The sequence below is a fragment of the Acomys russatus genome, chromosome 18 (genome assembly GCF_903995435.1).
Source record: "Acomys russatus chromosome 18, mAcoRus1.1, whole genome shotgun sequence".
In the NCBI taxonomy this organism is placed as follows: domain Eukaryota; kingdom Metazoa; phylum Chordata; class Mammalia; order Rodentia; family Muridae; genus Acomys; species Acomys russatus.
This window is the reverse complement of record NC_067154.1, coordinates 18,963,507-18,978,015: the sequence shown is the minus strand read 5'-3', so window position 1 is coordinate 18,978,015 and position 14,509 is coordinate 18,963,507. Positions and strand designations below refer to the sequence as shown.

Below are 14,509 nucleotides of genomic sequence, written 5' to 3'. Positions count from 1 at the left end.
CCCTGATGTGTGTCATGCTCCCTGACTCTCTCCGCCCCCAGCTCCTCTACCTTAGAGAATGCAGGACTCAGGTTAAGCCTCAGAGAGTGAGTGCGACCCAATTCCTGTCAGGTTAAAGAGCTGTGGCTGAGGTCCTGGGGCTGGGGACAAAGCCCAGCCCACCCTGTTGTCTCAAGGACCCTGCTACCTCCATTTATAGGATCACTCAGAAGGGACTTCAGTACCAGGTCCTACCTACCTCATGCCTAATAACAATCATTCAACCCCCAGAACCGTGTCTAAAAACACAGGAGCAGAGTTCTCAATGTGGAAGCCAACTTATCACTTCTACCTTTGATCCTGACTGTAAATACACATAGGATCTAGCCCTCTTTCTCCCCCTTGGGTAGCCACAGACCATTAAGCTCTACAGAAGCCCTTAGAATTTTAAGTAGGGAAACTGAAGGGTGAAGTGACTTTGTCACAATGTGGCCAGCCCCTCAGATAATGCAATGGCTCTAAGCATCCAATTTCTCTCACTTGTACAGTCAAGCCACTGGTGCTCCAACACTTCCACTTGTCCAGATTTTACTAGCCAAACTGCTGTTTGTCTAATGGCAGTTAGTATTAACACGGGCGCGTGGAGACATTTGTTTATCAACATTTTATATGCTTTATTGAAAGGTGACGAGTACAACAGTGAAATACAGTGGTAACTGTGTACAGAACATGCACAGAAGCGTATGCATCCAACTATACAGCTGATATGCAGAAACCCCTATCTCCCTAGCAACTGACCGTTTCCTCCAAGTAGTCAACCAGCTCAACCGAGATCTGTTCATCAGTGAGCTGGGAATTGACTTTGCAAGATTCAGCAGCTAGATTTCACATTACACGAAGTAACTAACTGTGCCAAATTTTTAAAATTTTCTTCAGGTGTGGTTTTTGCCATGAAGCAGTTTTTAAGTAGTTCTCTCTTTGAAGGACAGGCCACACCTTTTCAGACAGCCAATGTAACATCTAAATCCCAATCTGTACAACCTAAACAGTAGTTACGGTCCTCTATTGTACAAATTCGTTACACTACATACACAAATATACAATAAGCAAAACAACCTTCATAATAAGATAGCCTAGGTCCCAGCTACCTGTCACCGTTTTGCCACTAATAGCTTTGTGTCTTCTGATATTTCAGAAAAGAGGGACAGTACTACTGTGGTTTATAAACTTTGGTGACAGTTGTCGGTTTGTAAAATGACTGCATTCCCCCCGGCCCCCCTCACTGCAGTCTTGTTTCTGGCCTCTCAAGTTCCTTGAAGGGAAAAAAGAGGAGACCGAAAAAATCCTGGCACAGCCCACCTTCTGAGCCCCATGTAGGCAAGCCCCCAGGGCTCTCGGAAGCAGGGTGGGCGGCTTGGAAGGGTTGAAAAGGCACACAGCTCCTCGGCATCAATTAAACCATTCCTCAGACATCTGCCGAGCTGCACAGGGCGCTTTCCATGCTCATTCTCTGGTTAACCTTTAATTCACTCAACTAGTACATTTCTTCAAGCCAAAAGCATATGAGTGCTTAATACTGGGGGAAAAAAGCGAGAATGGCATGTGTGAGTCTCACGGCTCTTTCGTAGACAGCAATGAAATGAGTGACTGTGGAGGCGGTTTCTCGCTAGCACATCTCTTCTTCGGTCTGTTCAGTTCAGACAGCAACAGCCAGTTCTGTCGGGAGGGGCATAGCAGGCTATGCGGTTGATCCTGAGCCCTGGGACGCTGGCTGTGCAGGGGGCTGTGTGGTCCCCTGTGGCTGCGTGGTGGCAGGAGGGGAGCCAGTCTGCAGCTGGGCCTGAAACTGGGCAAGCTGCTCCGGACTGGCCAGTGTCTTCAATAGATTATTCTCCTGCTCCAGCTGGGAGTTTTTCTCTATTAGTTCTTTGATCTGCTCCTTCAGAACCTCCACCTCCTCTCTAACTGCATACATCAAATGGCTTTTCACCAGATCCTGAAAGCAAGAGGCAAAGAAAGGATTTAGCTCACTAGGTCCTGGGCTCTGGCGTTCTGAACTGTCCTTAGCTTTCCCTAACCAATGACTGTACTCCGCCTCCAGAGAGCATTAAAGCACACTTGTGGGAATCTGCGCATAACCACAACGGTGCCATACTTAAAAGTTTAATGTGATCGAGCTTTTCAAAAGTCTCTAGACTTTCTCTGCAGACATTAGGCAAGGATGGTGCCTACAGTCCAGTTTTCCCATTCAAGATGGCAAACCCGTTCCGGCCCTGTATTCCCATCCAGCCCTAGGCCTAGTGGCTGCTTCCCCGCCCCCAGGCCCTCCCATCCTAGGGAGGGCCTCCTCCCTCCCTCCCTCCACACCGGCTGCAGCCAGTTCCTACAGAGCGTGTTGCCGCATTTTCTTCCCTCCACCTCTACTCGCCCCCCTCCAGTGATTAAGCTGACATCACAGAAACCTGGGCAGACGTCGTAGCCAATGGGAGCCCGAGTTATTTATAGCTCTGAATTAAAGGTTCAGAGTTTGCCTAGCAACAGTGGGCAGAGAATCCCGTGAGAAGAGCCACAGGCGCTGCTCCAATAACAAAGAACGACCAAGGCGGAAATAAAAAATAGGAGAAATCCAGGCGCAGGCCGAGAAAACTAAACTTTTCTCCCATTCTCCTTCTCTGTGCAGCCGAGGGAGAGGTTCTGATATGGTCTAGAGACCCCCTTCCTCTGCTCCCTTCAGCCGGGACCCCCAACTCCCTCTCAGCTCCCCAGTAAAATCTTAGGGTTCCAAGTAAAGCCACATCACGGAAAGCGCTCCTAGGACGAGCAATGAGGAAGCTGGGCCGCTGTTGCCTCCTTATCCCGACATTACGTGAAATGGGTCCAGAGCAGGACCTGGGACCTGGGGCCCTTCTCCCTCGGTGGCAGGCGTCGGGGTATGTGGTTTCTCTCCATGCTGGCAGGGCACAGCGGGCAAGCGCTGGCATTTCTGACCTATGCAGCAGAGCAACCAGTACCATCTGGATTTAGCTAAGGGATGCACTAGTCCTTCCGAGACATCTCGGGTTTTGTGCTGTGCCCACATTGAGTACAACTAATTTTTAATCAGTACATACCATAGCTTGCTCGATTTTGTTGTCGATAGCTACCACACTTGCACCAGAGCTGGAAGAGAGGATAAAAAAAAAAAAAAGATCATCGATAAACGGAATTGATCTTCAGCATCCAGGATAAGGATAGATCTCTGAACTCAAATGACGTTACTACAATCATGTTTTGAGTATTTTTTAACACTACAAAATGCCTCATATTCCAGAAAATACCAGCCACTCTCCAATATCCAGGCATTTTCCTTTTTCAGTGAGCCACAAAGGACTAAATTACATAATGGGAGAAAGCCTGTTTTCGAGCCAGATCTCCGAAAATAAGGACCCTCTGACCATTTCAGAAAGCAACATCTATGTCACAGTAACCCTAGGCATGGACAAAGGAATTCGCATGGCTATCTTGTACCTGGCATTACCACAAGTCTGTTTACTCCGAGTCAATTTAAGCCAACTATCCCAGCTGACATTTACCTATTGTCAAGTCTCACAGAAGCGTTTTCAGTTCCCAGCAAAGACGACAAGAAAGAAATTGAAAAATGTCTCAGTTGGTAAACTCCTAGATCCATCGCCACTGCTCTACACCATTGGGATTTCATGCAATTGCGGCCAAAAAAAAAAAAAAAAAAAAAAAAAAGCCTCGTGGAAATAGCGAGAGGGAGGGAGCTCCAGTAGCAGCTCGGTAGAAACTAGATAAAGCCTCCTAGCTGTCCGCAGCCCGGGGCGTGTGAGAACGGCAGCGCTGGCTGGTGTGACCCGGCTTCGGCGGCGACTCGGTCCGACCCGGCTGCCGGCTCCACTCCTCTAGAGGAGGCCGCCCGGCCCCAGCGCCACATATAGGCGGGGAGGCGCCGCGCCGATTGGCCGCGCCATAGGCCCGCCCCGCGCGCTCCCGGGCTGCGGTCCCTCCCGGTGCCCGCGGCGGCGGGGAGGGGGGGGGGGGCTGGGCGCCACCTCCTCCGGGCCCGCGTCAGGGTCCCCGAAAGCACCCGGTGCCCGCAAGCTTACGTCTAAGGGAGTCAGACCCCGTCTCCAGAGCAGCCAGTCCCCGCGGCGGCGCTGAACCCGGCAGGCTTGCTATTTGCAACCAGACCCGGCCGAGCTACTGGGCATGCCCAGTCCCACCAAGACTCAGTCAGGAACGCCAGCGTCTCGATTTCAATTATTGGGTTCTTAGAAGAAGCAGTAACAGGAGGCTGTTTTGTGCAAGGATAATAACCCTGCTACAGGGATTCTTTTTTTCATGTTAATGAATTCAAAGGGATATTACATTTGCTTTTTCGGTGGGCGATAGCTTCATATAAAGTTTATCGCTTACGCGTAGAAAACAGCATTGCATTTTCTTCGCTAGGCAAATAAAAGAGTCAAAGGAATCCACAAGATGAAATGCAAGGAACCTTCCCCAAATGCCTCCAAAGTTGTAAGCCTTAAAATCAAAGCACCCTAACTGCATCAGTAATTATGTCTTCTATTTACAGCTAAAAAAAAGGTTAACCTACAGGTTCAATCCCAAACAGATCTATTTTCAGCTAGTCCCTGAGGCAAAGGGTTTTTGAAGTGCGCTGGCAATTCTGCCAAGACTCAATCCCCAGTCTTCTTCATCAGAGGGATTGGAATACTGTCAAGGACGTTTCCCAAAAAAGCACACAATTCCTTATATGTAGCCACTGCGCATTTGCAGTGTGTCCAGAACCAGTAAAAATGTCGACAGATTCTGGTGGTGGCTAAAAACAGTTCACCAGTCAAGAGACCTGCAGTCTCAGCCCCACTACACTTTGTTGTCACAGCAAACAGCTTAACGCCGCCGTCAACTCATGGTCATTAAATAAGAATGTAAAATAGTTTAACCCGGGGCAAAATTACCTCTAATAATTTAAATATCTGTAAAGGTACACCAACGAGGACTGTAATTTAACATAGTATAAAACTAAAGCTAGAAGTTTGATTACATGTTACATACAGTTTGCCTGAAGAAATTTTAACCTCTACAATACTGCCCTCTAATGGCAGAATACTATAAAAACAGGAAATCACTACTACCAAACTGCCTGTAAAAAACTCCCTACTCCACAGGCAAGTGGTAGTCATCACAAATAATTCCAAAATAAAAATTGACTATGAAACATAAATACACACTCTACACTCATATGCAAAGTGAACCCTTCATCTCTCAAGATGAGGCTCCTCCCTCGAGGAACATCCTTTCCTAAACCTGCCATCAGAGTCTCTTAGACAATCTTGGAAACTGAGTCACTGAAACACCAAATATAATTAAATACAGCACAAGAAGAGTAATTCTCTTCTGTGTCAAAATGGGTGTGACTACAAAACAATATTGTTTTTATTATGTTTCCTGTTGGGCTTTGCCTTTGAATAAAATGTTAGTGCATTGTAGTTTACGACGTGAGCTGTTTGAAGGCACCATTTTCAGTAAAAGGGAACACACAGTAAGTGAGGCCGAACAGCCAGGATGGCCCATGAAACAAGCACAGGGTCCCTATGTCCATGAGTGCTAAGCGGGGTGATAACTAGGTTCTTTGTAGCTTCTGAACTTTGAAAGTTAAACTTATAGCTCTATCAATCTGTATCTTTTAAAATATTCTACGCGATCACCAATGCCAGGGGAAAGGCTACTACACAGAGATAAGACTGTAAATGCAAAGGAGCGAAACACAGGAAGGAAACCCTCTGAGGCCACATAAAGAAACGAAGTTCAGATTCCTGGCTGGAATATAACAGGATCATGGGATTTTATTCGTGTTGACCTTCAACATAAATAGAAGACCTACACTGGTGCTGGTTCCTATCTATCCACAGCCCTACTGAGCACCATTTGGATCTCCAGTGCTGTCCACTTTAAATAACTAGCAAGGAGTGTGTGTGTGTGTGTGTGCGTGTGTGTCTGTGTGTACTTCTGGAAAACTGACTGGCTGGACCAAAGGCCAAAGAATTACCTTCCCTCCCCCTCCAAAAAACAAACAAATAAACAAACAAACAACCTGAGTCTTTTCAGCTCTTATGCACATGTGCTAGATTCCCTTAAAACTGGATTTTATACAAAGGCAAAGGAAACAGAAGTTGTCTTCTTGGGCTAAACCTTTGGATCAGAAGTCCCCTTAAATGTTCTTCTATTTATCAGGCAAGTATCTTGTGAGTCTACTGCCATGTTCGAGACTGTGACAGGCCTGCCAAGATAGTACAAAGGAAATGTAGCAGCTCTTCAGGAGAGACCCCCAAAGGCATCGGGCCTCTAAACACAGGAAAGGTACAGACACTTGAAATTTGCTACTGTGGTCTGCAGAATCTTTGAATGGGTTCCACTTCCACTGCCTCTGGCTGTGGACAGGGCCTCTGAGGTCCCAGGTAACCAACTGAGGCAGAGACTCACTTAGAACAACCTCTTTCCCCATCCAGACTCCTGGTGAAGCTACAGGGACTGCCAGGGAAACAGGCACGGTGTGCACCTTGTAAAAATGCTCGCCTAGGGACCCCCAGTCACCTACCTCATTTCCCCAGGTTCCTAGGAACCAGAAGTAGAAGAGCAAATGTAAGAAAACCATAGATTGCACAGCCGACGAAGACGTGATTAAACACATACACGGATACAGACTTGGAGAGGGGAACAGAAGCGAAGGTACCACTTGGCCATTACAGACAACACCCTGTAATGGCCACAACATGGATGGAACCACAGTTGAACTTAAATGGTTCAGGCAGCCAAAGACAGATGCAGCATGGTCTCACAGCTGGAGAAGGTGGCATCACCGAAGTAGAGGGCCAAACAGTGGTTACCAAGGTGAGGGTGATGGACGAACAAGAGGTGAATGAAAGGATGCTAGCCAAAGGATCCACAATCTCAGAGCGGAGGAGCAAGTCAAGACCAACTGACTAGCGTGGCAGCTTCAGTTAGCGAGTATAAGGAGTTCCCTTTAAAGAAGCGAAGAGCGGGTGCTGAGAACGTGGGAAATAATGCATGCTAGCAGCCACCTTAAACTAGCCCACATTATTACGTGGATATAGAAATATATGAAAACAGTGTTAAATAGTACCGTGTACCATCTTACCTTAAAGCAGAATATTGCAAGAAATAGAAATGCACAAGTCTCCTGACGAAATGAGATGAGCAAATGCCCGCTACAGTAAAAGCAAACAAACAAAACATCGAAACAAACCACCCAAGTTCACCATCACAAAACACATGAAGGCAGGGATGAAGGAGCACAGCCAAAGGGCCAGATAGAAAAGGCAAGTCACAGACAGAAAAGCGACATCAGCGGAAACGGTTTCGTACAGTTAGCACAAGACCACAGAGACAAAGGTCTTTACAGTTCTGAGAGAAAAGGCCTTCAGTGACTGGAGTCCCCACGTGGCCAAATTATCTCTTTCAGCGCAAAGCTAGAATAACATTTTTAGATATTTTATACAATATGGTGGAGACTGAAATCAAGAAAAACAGTGGGCGGGAGATACCACAGCCAGAGCCAAAGGTCAGACCCCGGGAAAGGGGATTGACAGGCCAGAAGGCTGTGACCTCAAGAAAGCCGCCCTCCCTCCCTCCCCCACAGCAGGCCTACACAGCAGCTGCTTGGTGCCTGGGTGGCCTGCTGGTGGAGGGGCAGGAGCAGAAGTAGGGCGAATAACCCAGGCTTGCAGAGTTGGGCAGCTGTGGCTCTGTAGGTACACGGTAACTCCCATGGAGCCAGCCTACACACCTCCCCCAATCTACACAGCCATTATGTTAGAGATTAAAAAACAAAAAACAAACAAACATGACATTTACTGAGAAGGTGGTAGGATATTTCTTGTGTGTGAATAGCTTAAAAGAGCTAAATTGCAGCTACATTTATCATAAATTGCTCATTTAATAACTCAAAATTGAAAAATCAAAAAGAGCAAAAGAAATCTCACAGAGAAATATGGAGGTAAAGAAAAGAAACATTAAAGTACCTGCACTCAAGAAACAGATGCGGGATCTTAAGGGGGAAATAGTAATTATTTTCACATTCATATTCAGCCTGGATTTAAAATGAAATCTTGTATTGAGGTAAAAGGGAAGAATGCAAACACAGGGACACCGAACACAAGTGTACTGACTCCCTACCAATAAAGCATCCATGAAAAGTACCCAAGCCTTGACCCTGCTGCAGCCAAAGAACAGGACAGCAGCAGCAAGAATCACGGCGGGTCTTGACTAATGAGGGCTACGGAAGCCCAAGTGAAAACATCTAAATCTGGAACAGCGAATGCTTAGAAGGACACTGGCACACCATGGAGTGGGCGTGCACCCATGTGTGTGTGAATGTGTGTGTGTGTGCCTGTATGTCTGTGCATGTGTGAATGTGTGTGTCTGTGCATGTATGAATGTGTGTGTGCCTGTATGCCTCTCTCTGTGTGTGAATCTATGTGTGTGCCTGTATGTCTGTGCATGTGTGAATGTGTGTGTGTGCCTGTATGTCTCTGTGTGTGTGTGCCTGTGTGCCTGTGTGTGTGTGTGTGTGTGTAAAACTGCCTAAAAGCAAGCCTAACATCAGTTACTCACCATGCCCGGCATTTGATAAAAAGCAGCAGATATACAAACAAGAAGACACGACGCACAATACAAGAAAAATCATTTAAATTACCTACGTGCGGCAAAGGTGGCAGAGCCTGTAGACAAGGACAGTAGAGTGACGTGTTCTTTGTATGTTCAAAGGTAGGCAAAGGAATTAGCATATTAAAGACAGGTATAAAAACCCAATGAAAAGTCAGATTAAGTTAAAATGAAAACTACAATATTTGAGAAGAAAAATATACCAGCTGGGGAGACGGCAGCAGGTCTGACGGCAGAAGGGTTAGTGCTGCATCAACAACAGACACTATGCAAAGTGCGCCACAGAGAAAAGGCTGTTAGGATATAGAGAGAGGAGGGGAGGGAGCAGTGGCCATAGCAGGAGGCGCTCAGAGTAGGGGGGACAATGTCAGTAATGCCAAGAAGGAGAACTATGGTAGAAAATAATGGTTCCTTTCCCCTAACTTTATTACAACAACAGCCCACCGATCCGAAGAGTAGCCACATAAGCCCCCAGGCAAGAAAGGGCCACAGAGAACAACCCGGTCAAACAGAGGGACAGCAGCCTCCTGCTTGCCTTCTACTTGGGAACAATACCAGGCAGCAGACAGTCCCAGCAATATATTTATGTCATGAAAGAAAAAGTCAGAAATAGATCAATATATAATGGCAAATTGATTTTTCACACCAATGTAAACATTTGAGAATAAATGGTAACTTTTCAATAAAGTCTCCTATGGTCCTGGGCCAATTGGATGAAGTCAGAATTAAAGTGCAGAAAAAGAAAAAAAAGAAGAAAAAAACCCCACCTTGAACAATTCCTCATACAGATGAAACATTGGCCACAAACACACCGTACCGTAAAGGTAAAACCCTGAACTAGACACCTTCTGTAAGAAAACCATGGAGAAATCATATACTCTTTGGGTTAGCAAATACTTTCTAGACATGACTCTAAAATCACAATCCATGAAGGAAAAAGAAAGTCAGCAACTAGGCTGCTACTGATTCAGAGTTTGGTCTCTGGAGTTGGTGCTAAAAGAATATTGGAAGCAACTTAAAAGGTGTCAGGAACTCAGAACTCAGCAGCCAGTAAAGAAATGGGCAGACAAAGATATGCATTTATATTGCTATATTAGCTTATACGTATTATATCCTATATACGTTAAACAAATGGAAAAATACTAAGCCCCATCAATTACAACAAAAACGAACCAAAGCTGTGAGCTAACCGTTATACAACACACCTGTATAAAAACAGCGTAAGGCCGGAAGTGGTGGCGCACGCCTTTAATCCCAGCACTCAGGAGGCAGAGGCAGGTGGATGTCTGTGAGTTCGAGGCCAGCCTGGTCTACAAAGTGAGTCCAGGACAGCCAAGGCTACGCAGAGAAACCCTGTCTCGAAAAACCAAATGAATAAATAAATAGAAATAAAAACAGCATGGTTAAAAACCAAACCTCAGTCTTTGACCTGAAAGCGCCGGCAGGCACCAGTCAGGCGGGCAATGGACCATTACCGGCAGTGGGAATGTATAATGGCCCAACTGCCTTGAACACACGTCCCATCAAGGCCAGTGATCCCAGCTCAGATTACGAATTCAAATCTGTATGTGCACGCTCAGAGGGGCTTTGTCATAAGCACTGTAACTGTCACTCAATTGCAAGACAGATAACCACATCCCAGCTAATCTAATGGGGTTCACTCAGTAGTAAAGAGACACGAGCTACCACTAACAGCATGAGTGAATCTCAGATAGGATGCAGTGAGTGCAAGAGGCCAAATGGGAAAGGCTGCAAAGCACAGGGCCCCATTTATATGCCATCCCAGGGAAGGCAAAACAGCAGGGATGGAAGACAGCTCCAAAGCTGCAGGAGCTTTGCGGGAGGGGAGGGAAGGTAGTAAGAGGACTCCATTCAAAGGATGCCTGTAAGTGGGAGCACCCTCAAAGCCTCGAGGTAATAGTATTCAAAGGGTTAACTGCCCCCGCCTCCCTTCCCCCACCCATGCTCCATGAGAAGGATCATTCCGAAGCCAAGTTTCTTCATAAACACCTCTCTGCTAAATGGTGGTAGATTATGAAAAATCAGGAGCCACAGATGAAAATGGCACCCCAGATTTAGAAGCGAAATGACATTCCATAAGAAACATCTGAAGCGAAAAGTTGTCCTGATTACGGTTCTATTTCAAGGATTTCATGCACATCGCCTATCAAAAATGAACACTAGTTCTTCTTTGCTTTTTATGCAGCCGTGGAAATAGATGATTTGAGCTTCTCTTACACCTTAAAAATAGCCACTTCAACCTAACATTTCATGATAAATTCCTGAGGGTAACAGTGGGAAGCACTGCAGGGGCCGTGACAGTCAGTCCTGTGGTGTGGTGACCTTAAGATGGACAAACTCAACAGAACTGTTTTATTTACAAAGGTGGAGATAAACTCGAGGGTGGTACCCAGCCTCCGACTGTCACAGCAGTATGGACTCAGGTGAGTCAGTGCATTGGAAAGGTAGCACAGTGTTACCCTCAAGTGTTCAGTGAACTTTCCTGCTTTGACAAAGGACATGTGCCTGTGCGATGGCCTCTCTGGACACTGGCTGTGGAGCTTCACCTGGGGGTCACTCTATGAGGCAGCCAAAATTTTAGAGGGAAAACTGGCTTTAGGGACCGTTTACCTTTGATAGACTTATTCTGCAGGTTTAGAAATGGAGGCTAAAGGCATTGTGTGTCCAGACTTAGCCATGCACCTGGAGGACGGCCACAGAAACGGCTTCTCAGCATATTATGCATTAGAAGTGTAGACCAAAAGTCCAGAGGCATGGACAGAGATCTAAAGCGATGGGCAACAGAGCTGGCATGGCAGAGAGAGCAGAAGATGGAGGGCCACTGTCCAGCTCAGGAGAACCTCAGCAGTCATCTAGACCCACCCTCCTTACAGGAGACTGGCAACCCACCCCACAGCCCAAATGTGGCACCCGAGCCTACAGGCTGGTGCCATGGTGTCCAGTCTGGAGAGGTGGCTGACCTTCCCAGCCTTCCATTTGGATGCAGGGCATGCTGGTCACAGATTTCAGTCAGTCCCACTGGCAGCATGCTCAGCAGTCTGTGCAGGTGCTCTCCCGGCACTGGGACAAAGTCCTGGCAGCAAGCAAGGCTCACCGCAGCTGCAGGCTGGCGCATTACAGTGCAGCCATGCCCAAGAAAGATATTCAAAGGGTGATGTCACGGGTCCTCCTTTGGAGAGAACTGTGAGAGAGGTCTGGGGGAGTTCAATAGGCCCAGAGGGAATGACACTTTGTCTCTAAGGTGGTGACCAGGAGCAAAGGAAGACCAGCTGTGGGAGCGGCTCCCCGTGATAAGCCTTGTGGTATCCAAGCACTCCTGTGGATCCTGGTGCACAGCAGAGTGCCCTCCACTCTCCTTAAGCATCGTCTGTATGTGATCCTGACCTTGTTATCGTCTCCACTAGTGACAATTCAGTAAGGGACAGGGGACAACAGCACTGGCCATGAAGAGGGAGCTCACTTTCAACACTCACACTCGCTGCCGGTGCTGGCGGGGTGATTCAGCAGTCAGGGCGCTCACCACCACACAATGCAGGCCTGACCATGTGAGGATGAAAGGAGAGAACTCACTCTGTAAAGCTGACCTCTGATTTCCACACATGCACGCACTCACTCACATAATCACACACACACACACACCACACACACACACACACACACACACAAAATGATTTTGAAAATAAAATGTGCTAACTTTTTTTTTTTTAAAGGACTAATAATACATTTTGACTAGCAGGATACAAACTAAAATTTTTAAAAATTCTCTTTGGGTACTCTTTCATTTATTTATTCATCCTTATTAAACAAGAACTGTGAAAGGCCAGGAAGTAAAGTTATAAAGATGAATGAGTCAGAGTCCCCACTTCAGTGACTCCAGAGGGGATGTGTGTGTGTGTGTGAGTGTGTGTATGTGTGAGTGTGTGTGAGTGTGAGTGTGTGTACGTGTGAGTGTGTGTGAGTGTGTGTACGTGTGAGTGTGTACGTGTGAGTGTGTGTACGTGTGAGTGTGTGTACGTGTGAGTGTATGTGTGAGTGTGTGTGTGAGTGTGTGTGGTCTCATAAGAATACAAATACATGATGATGGTTCAGAGAAAGAAGCTAAGGGGCGTCTCTGAGAGCGGAAGATCCCCTCTGGACCTTGAAAAACAAGGAATTTACGTGGTACAAGGGGAGAACATCTGTGAGAGAGGAATGACCAGGCAAATGCCTGGGTCTCCAAGCGGCCATGCCAAGCCTCTATGCCTCTCAGGAGCTGAGAGGGGGGCCGCACAGTAGAAAGATGGAGGCTGTGGCAGAGGGCTTGAAACAAGCCGGGGCTAGGCAGGCTAAAGGGAGCCGGGGATTCCTGGCAGCTGTGGTGTGTATTTCAGTAAGGTCATTGATGCACAAGTCTCCAGGAGAAGAGGTAGAAACGAAGAAAGACTACAAAGGGAGGGGCGATAAACGACTCTCTGCTTCCCAGGGTGTGGAAATGTGTGGAAGGTGATGTCATTGTTAACTGATCAGATGCTACAACTGGTGAAAGAAACTGGTTTTGGAAAACGATGGCGATTGGCTGGACCCAGCAGCCACTGGGAAATAAGGCCTGCAACTCAGGAGAGAGTAGGCATAAGAAAAATGTTTGAAGCCGTCAGGTGGCAAAAATACCTCTATTTATGGGTGAAATCACCTCAGGGCTCTACATGAGAAACAGACAGCAGAGCTGAGTTGAGTAGCACAAGGGCAGCCATTTGTCAGACACCCGAGCCTTCTAGGGGTCTGACAGAAGGTGGCGAGGTATAAGCCATTCCCCCTCCCCCCAAGATCCTGGCATAGGACAGTAGCCTTTTGAACAAGGAGACCAAAGTGATAGAGATGACCCAACAGTGGAGGGCAAGGAAGAAAGAGACAAGTCAAATTTACAATGCCTAGTGGCCCAAGGGTTCTTCAGGAAGCCCCCAAATGTGTCCTGTGAGAGAGCCCCTAACAAGTGAATGGCCAGTCCGTCAGGCAGAGGCAGACAGACACCGTCCCAATCAACAATGCAGAGAATGTTGTGACATGGCACAGGCATGCCCCACCTCCGCTCTCCCCTGCCACCTGCATGCTAGCTGGCACTACCTGAGGAGACGGCGGAGGGAAGTGCAAGAGCCAAATAGGGCCCACTGGGCCCAGGATCCAGATGGTTCTTTTCCTCTACGGGGAACAGTAGATGAGGGGTGCTTCGCTGCAGCCTCCTTCTAAAGAGAGCATTTTGCAACGACAAGAACTGAGTCGCTGCTTTTTGAAAACACTAATTGACAATTAAAATGGCCAAAACCTATTGAGAAGTGATGGAAATGGTTTGACAGGCTGGTAAAGAAGCCTGCCACCACTGAGAAAGAGCCATTCAACAGGCCCAATCAGCAGGAGTTCTCAGAAGAAATCAGACCATGAATGACCTGAGACAAAGTAAACACCCCCCCCCCCACCCCCGGAGTGATACAGAACAGTGCAGCAGAAACCACCTCATGGAGCTCCCTGGGGCTCAGCCTGGCCTTGTCTATGGGACCTGTGCCCCAAGAAAACAAGTGTGACCCACTGTGATGGGACTACAAGGTCACCAAGGGCTTCCTGGAAGTGCTAGAGGCCATGTCAGGAGGGACAAGGGCAGGTAGGTCCTGCTTGCTCTGTCCCAAACATCTGGACACAAGCACAGCCTGTGCTGGCCTCAAGGAGAGCTGTGCATCCATGACGCTAAGAAGTTTTATGCTTCTGTGAGTGTCTTAAGGGGCAAAATAGAGCTGTTAAAATAACGAACAGAATCAGAAGCCTTACAGAAGTAAACAGACTTGAAGCAGCC

At 47.3% G+C, this 14,509-nt stretch overlaps 1 protein-coding gene across 3 annotated transcripts in view; it reads right to left on the bottom strand.

Moving 5' to 3' along the window:
* Window positions 1-628: 628 nt before the first annotated feature.
* The window catches only part of Tsc22d1 (TSC22 domain family member 1), a 101,852-nt gene continuing 87,971 nt past the window's right edge, over window positions 629-14,509 (bottom strand). Inside the window, exons 1-3 of one of the 3 annotated variants that reach the window (XM_051160852.1) lie at window positions 4,086-4,155; window positions 3,090-3,138; window positions 629-1,975 (exon numbers count right to left, since the gene is read on the bottom strand). In XM_051160852.1, the coding sequence (XP_051016809.1) occupies window positions 1,718-1,975; window positions 3,090-3,092 (261 nt within the window). In that variant the 5' untranslated portion in view covers window positions 3,093-3,138; window positions 4,086-4,155 and the 3' untranslated portion in view covers window positions 629-1,717. Of the gene's footprint in view, window positions 1,976-3,089; window positions 3,139-3,551; window positions 3,902-4,085; window positions 4,156-14,509 lie in introns of those variants that run through there. The other 2 variants (XM_051160851.1, XM_051160849.1) reach the window with 2 other exon arrangements.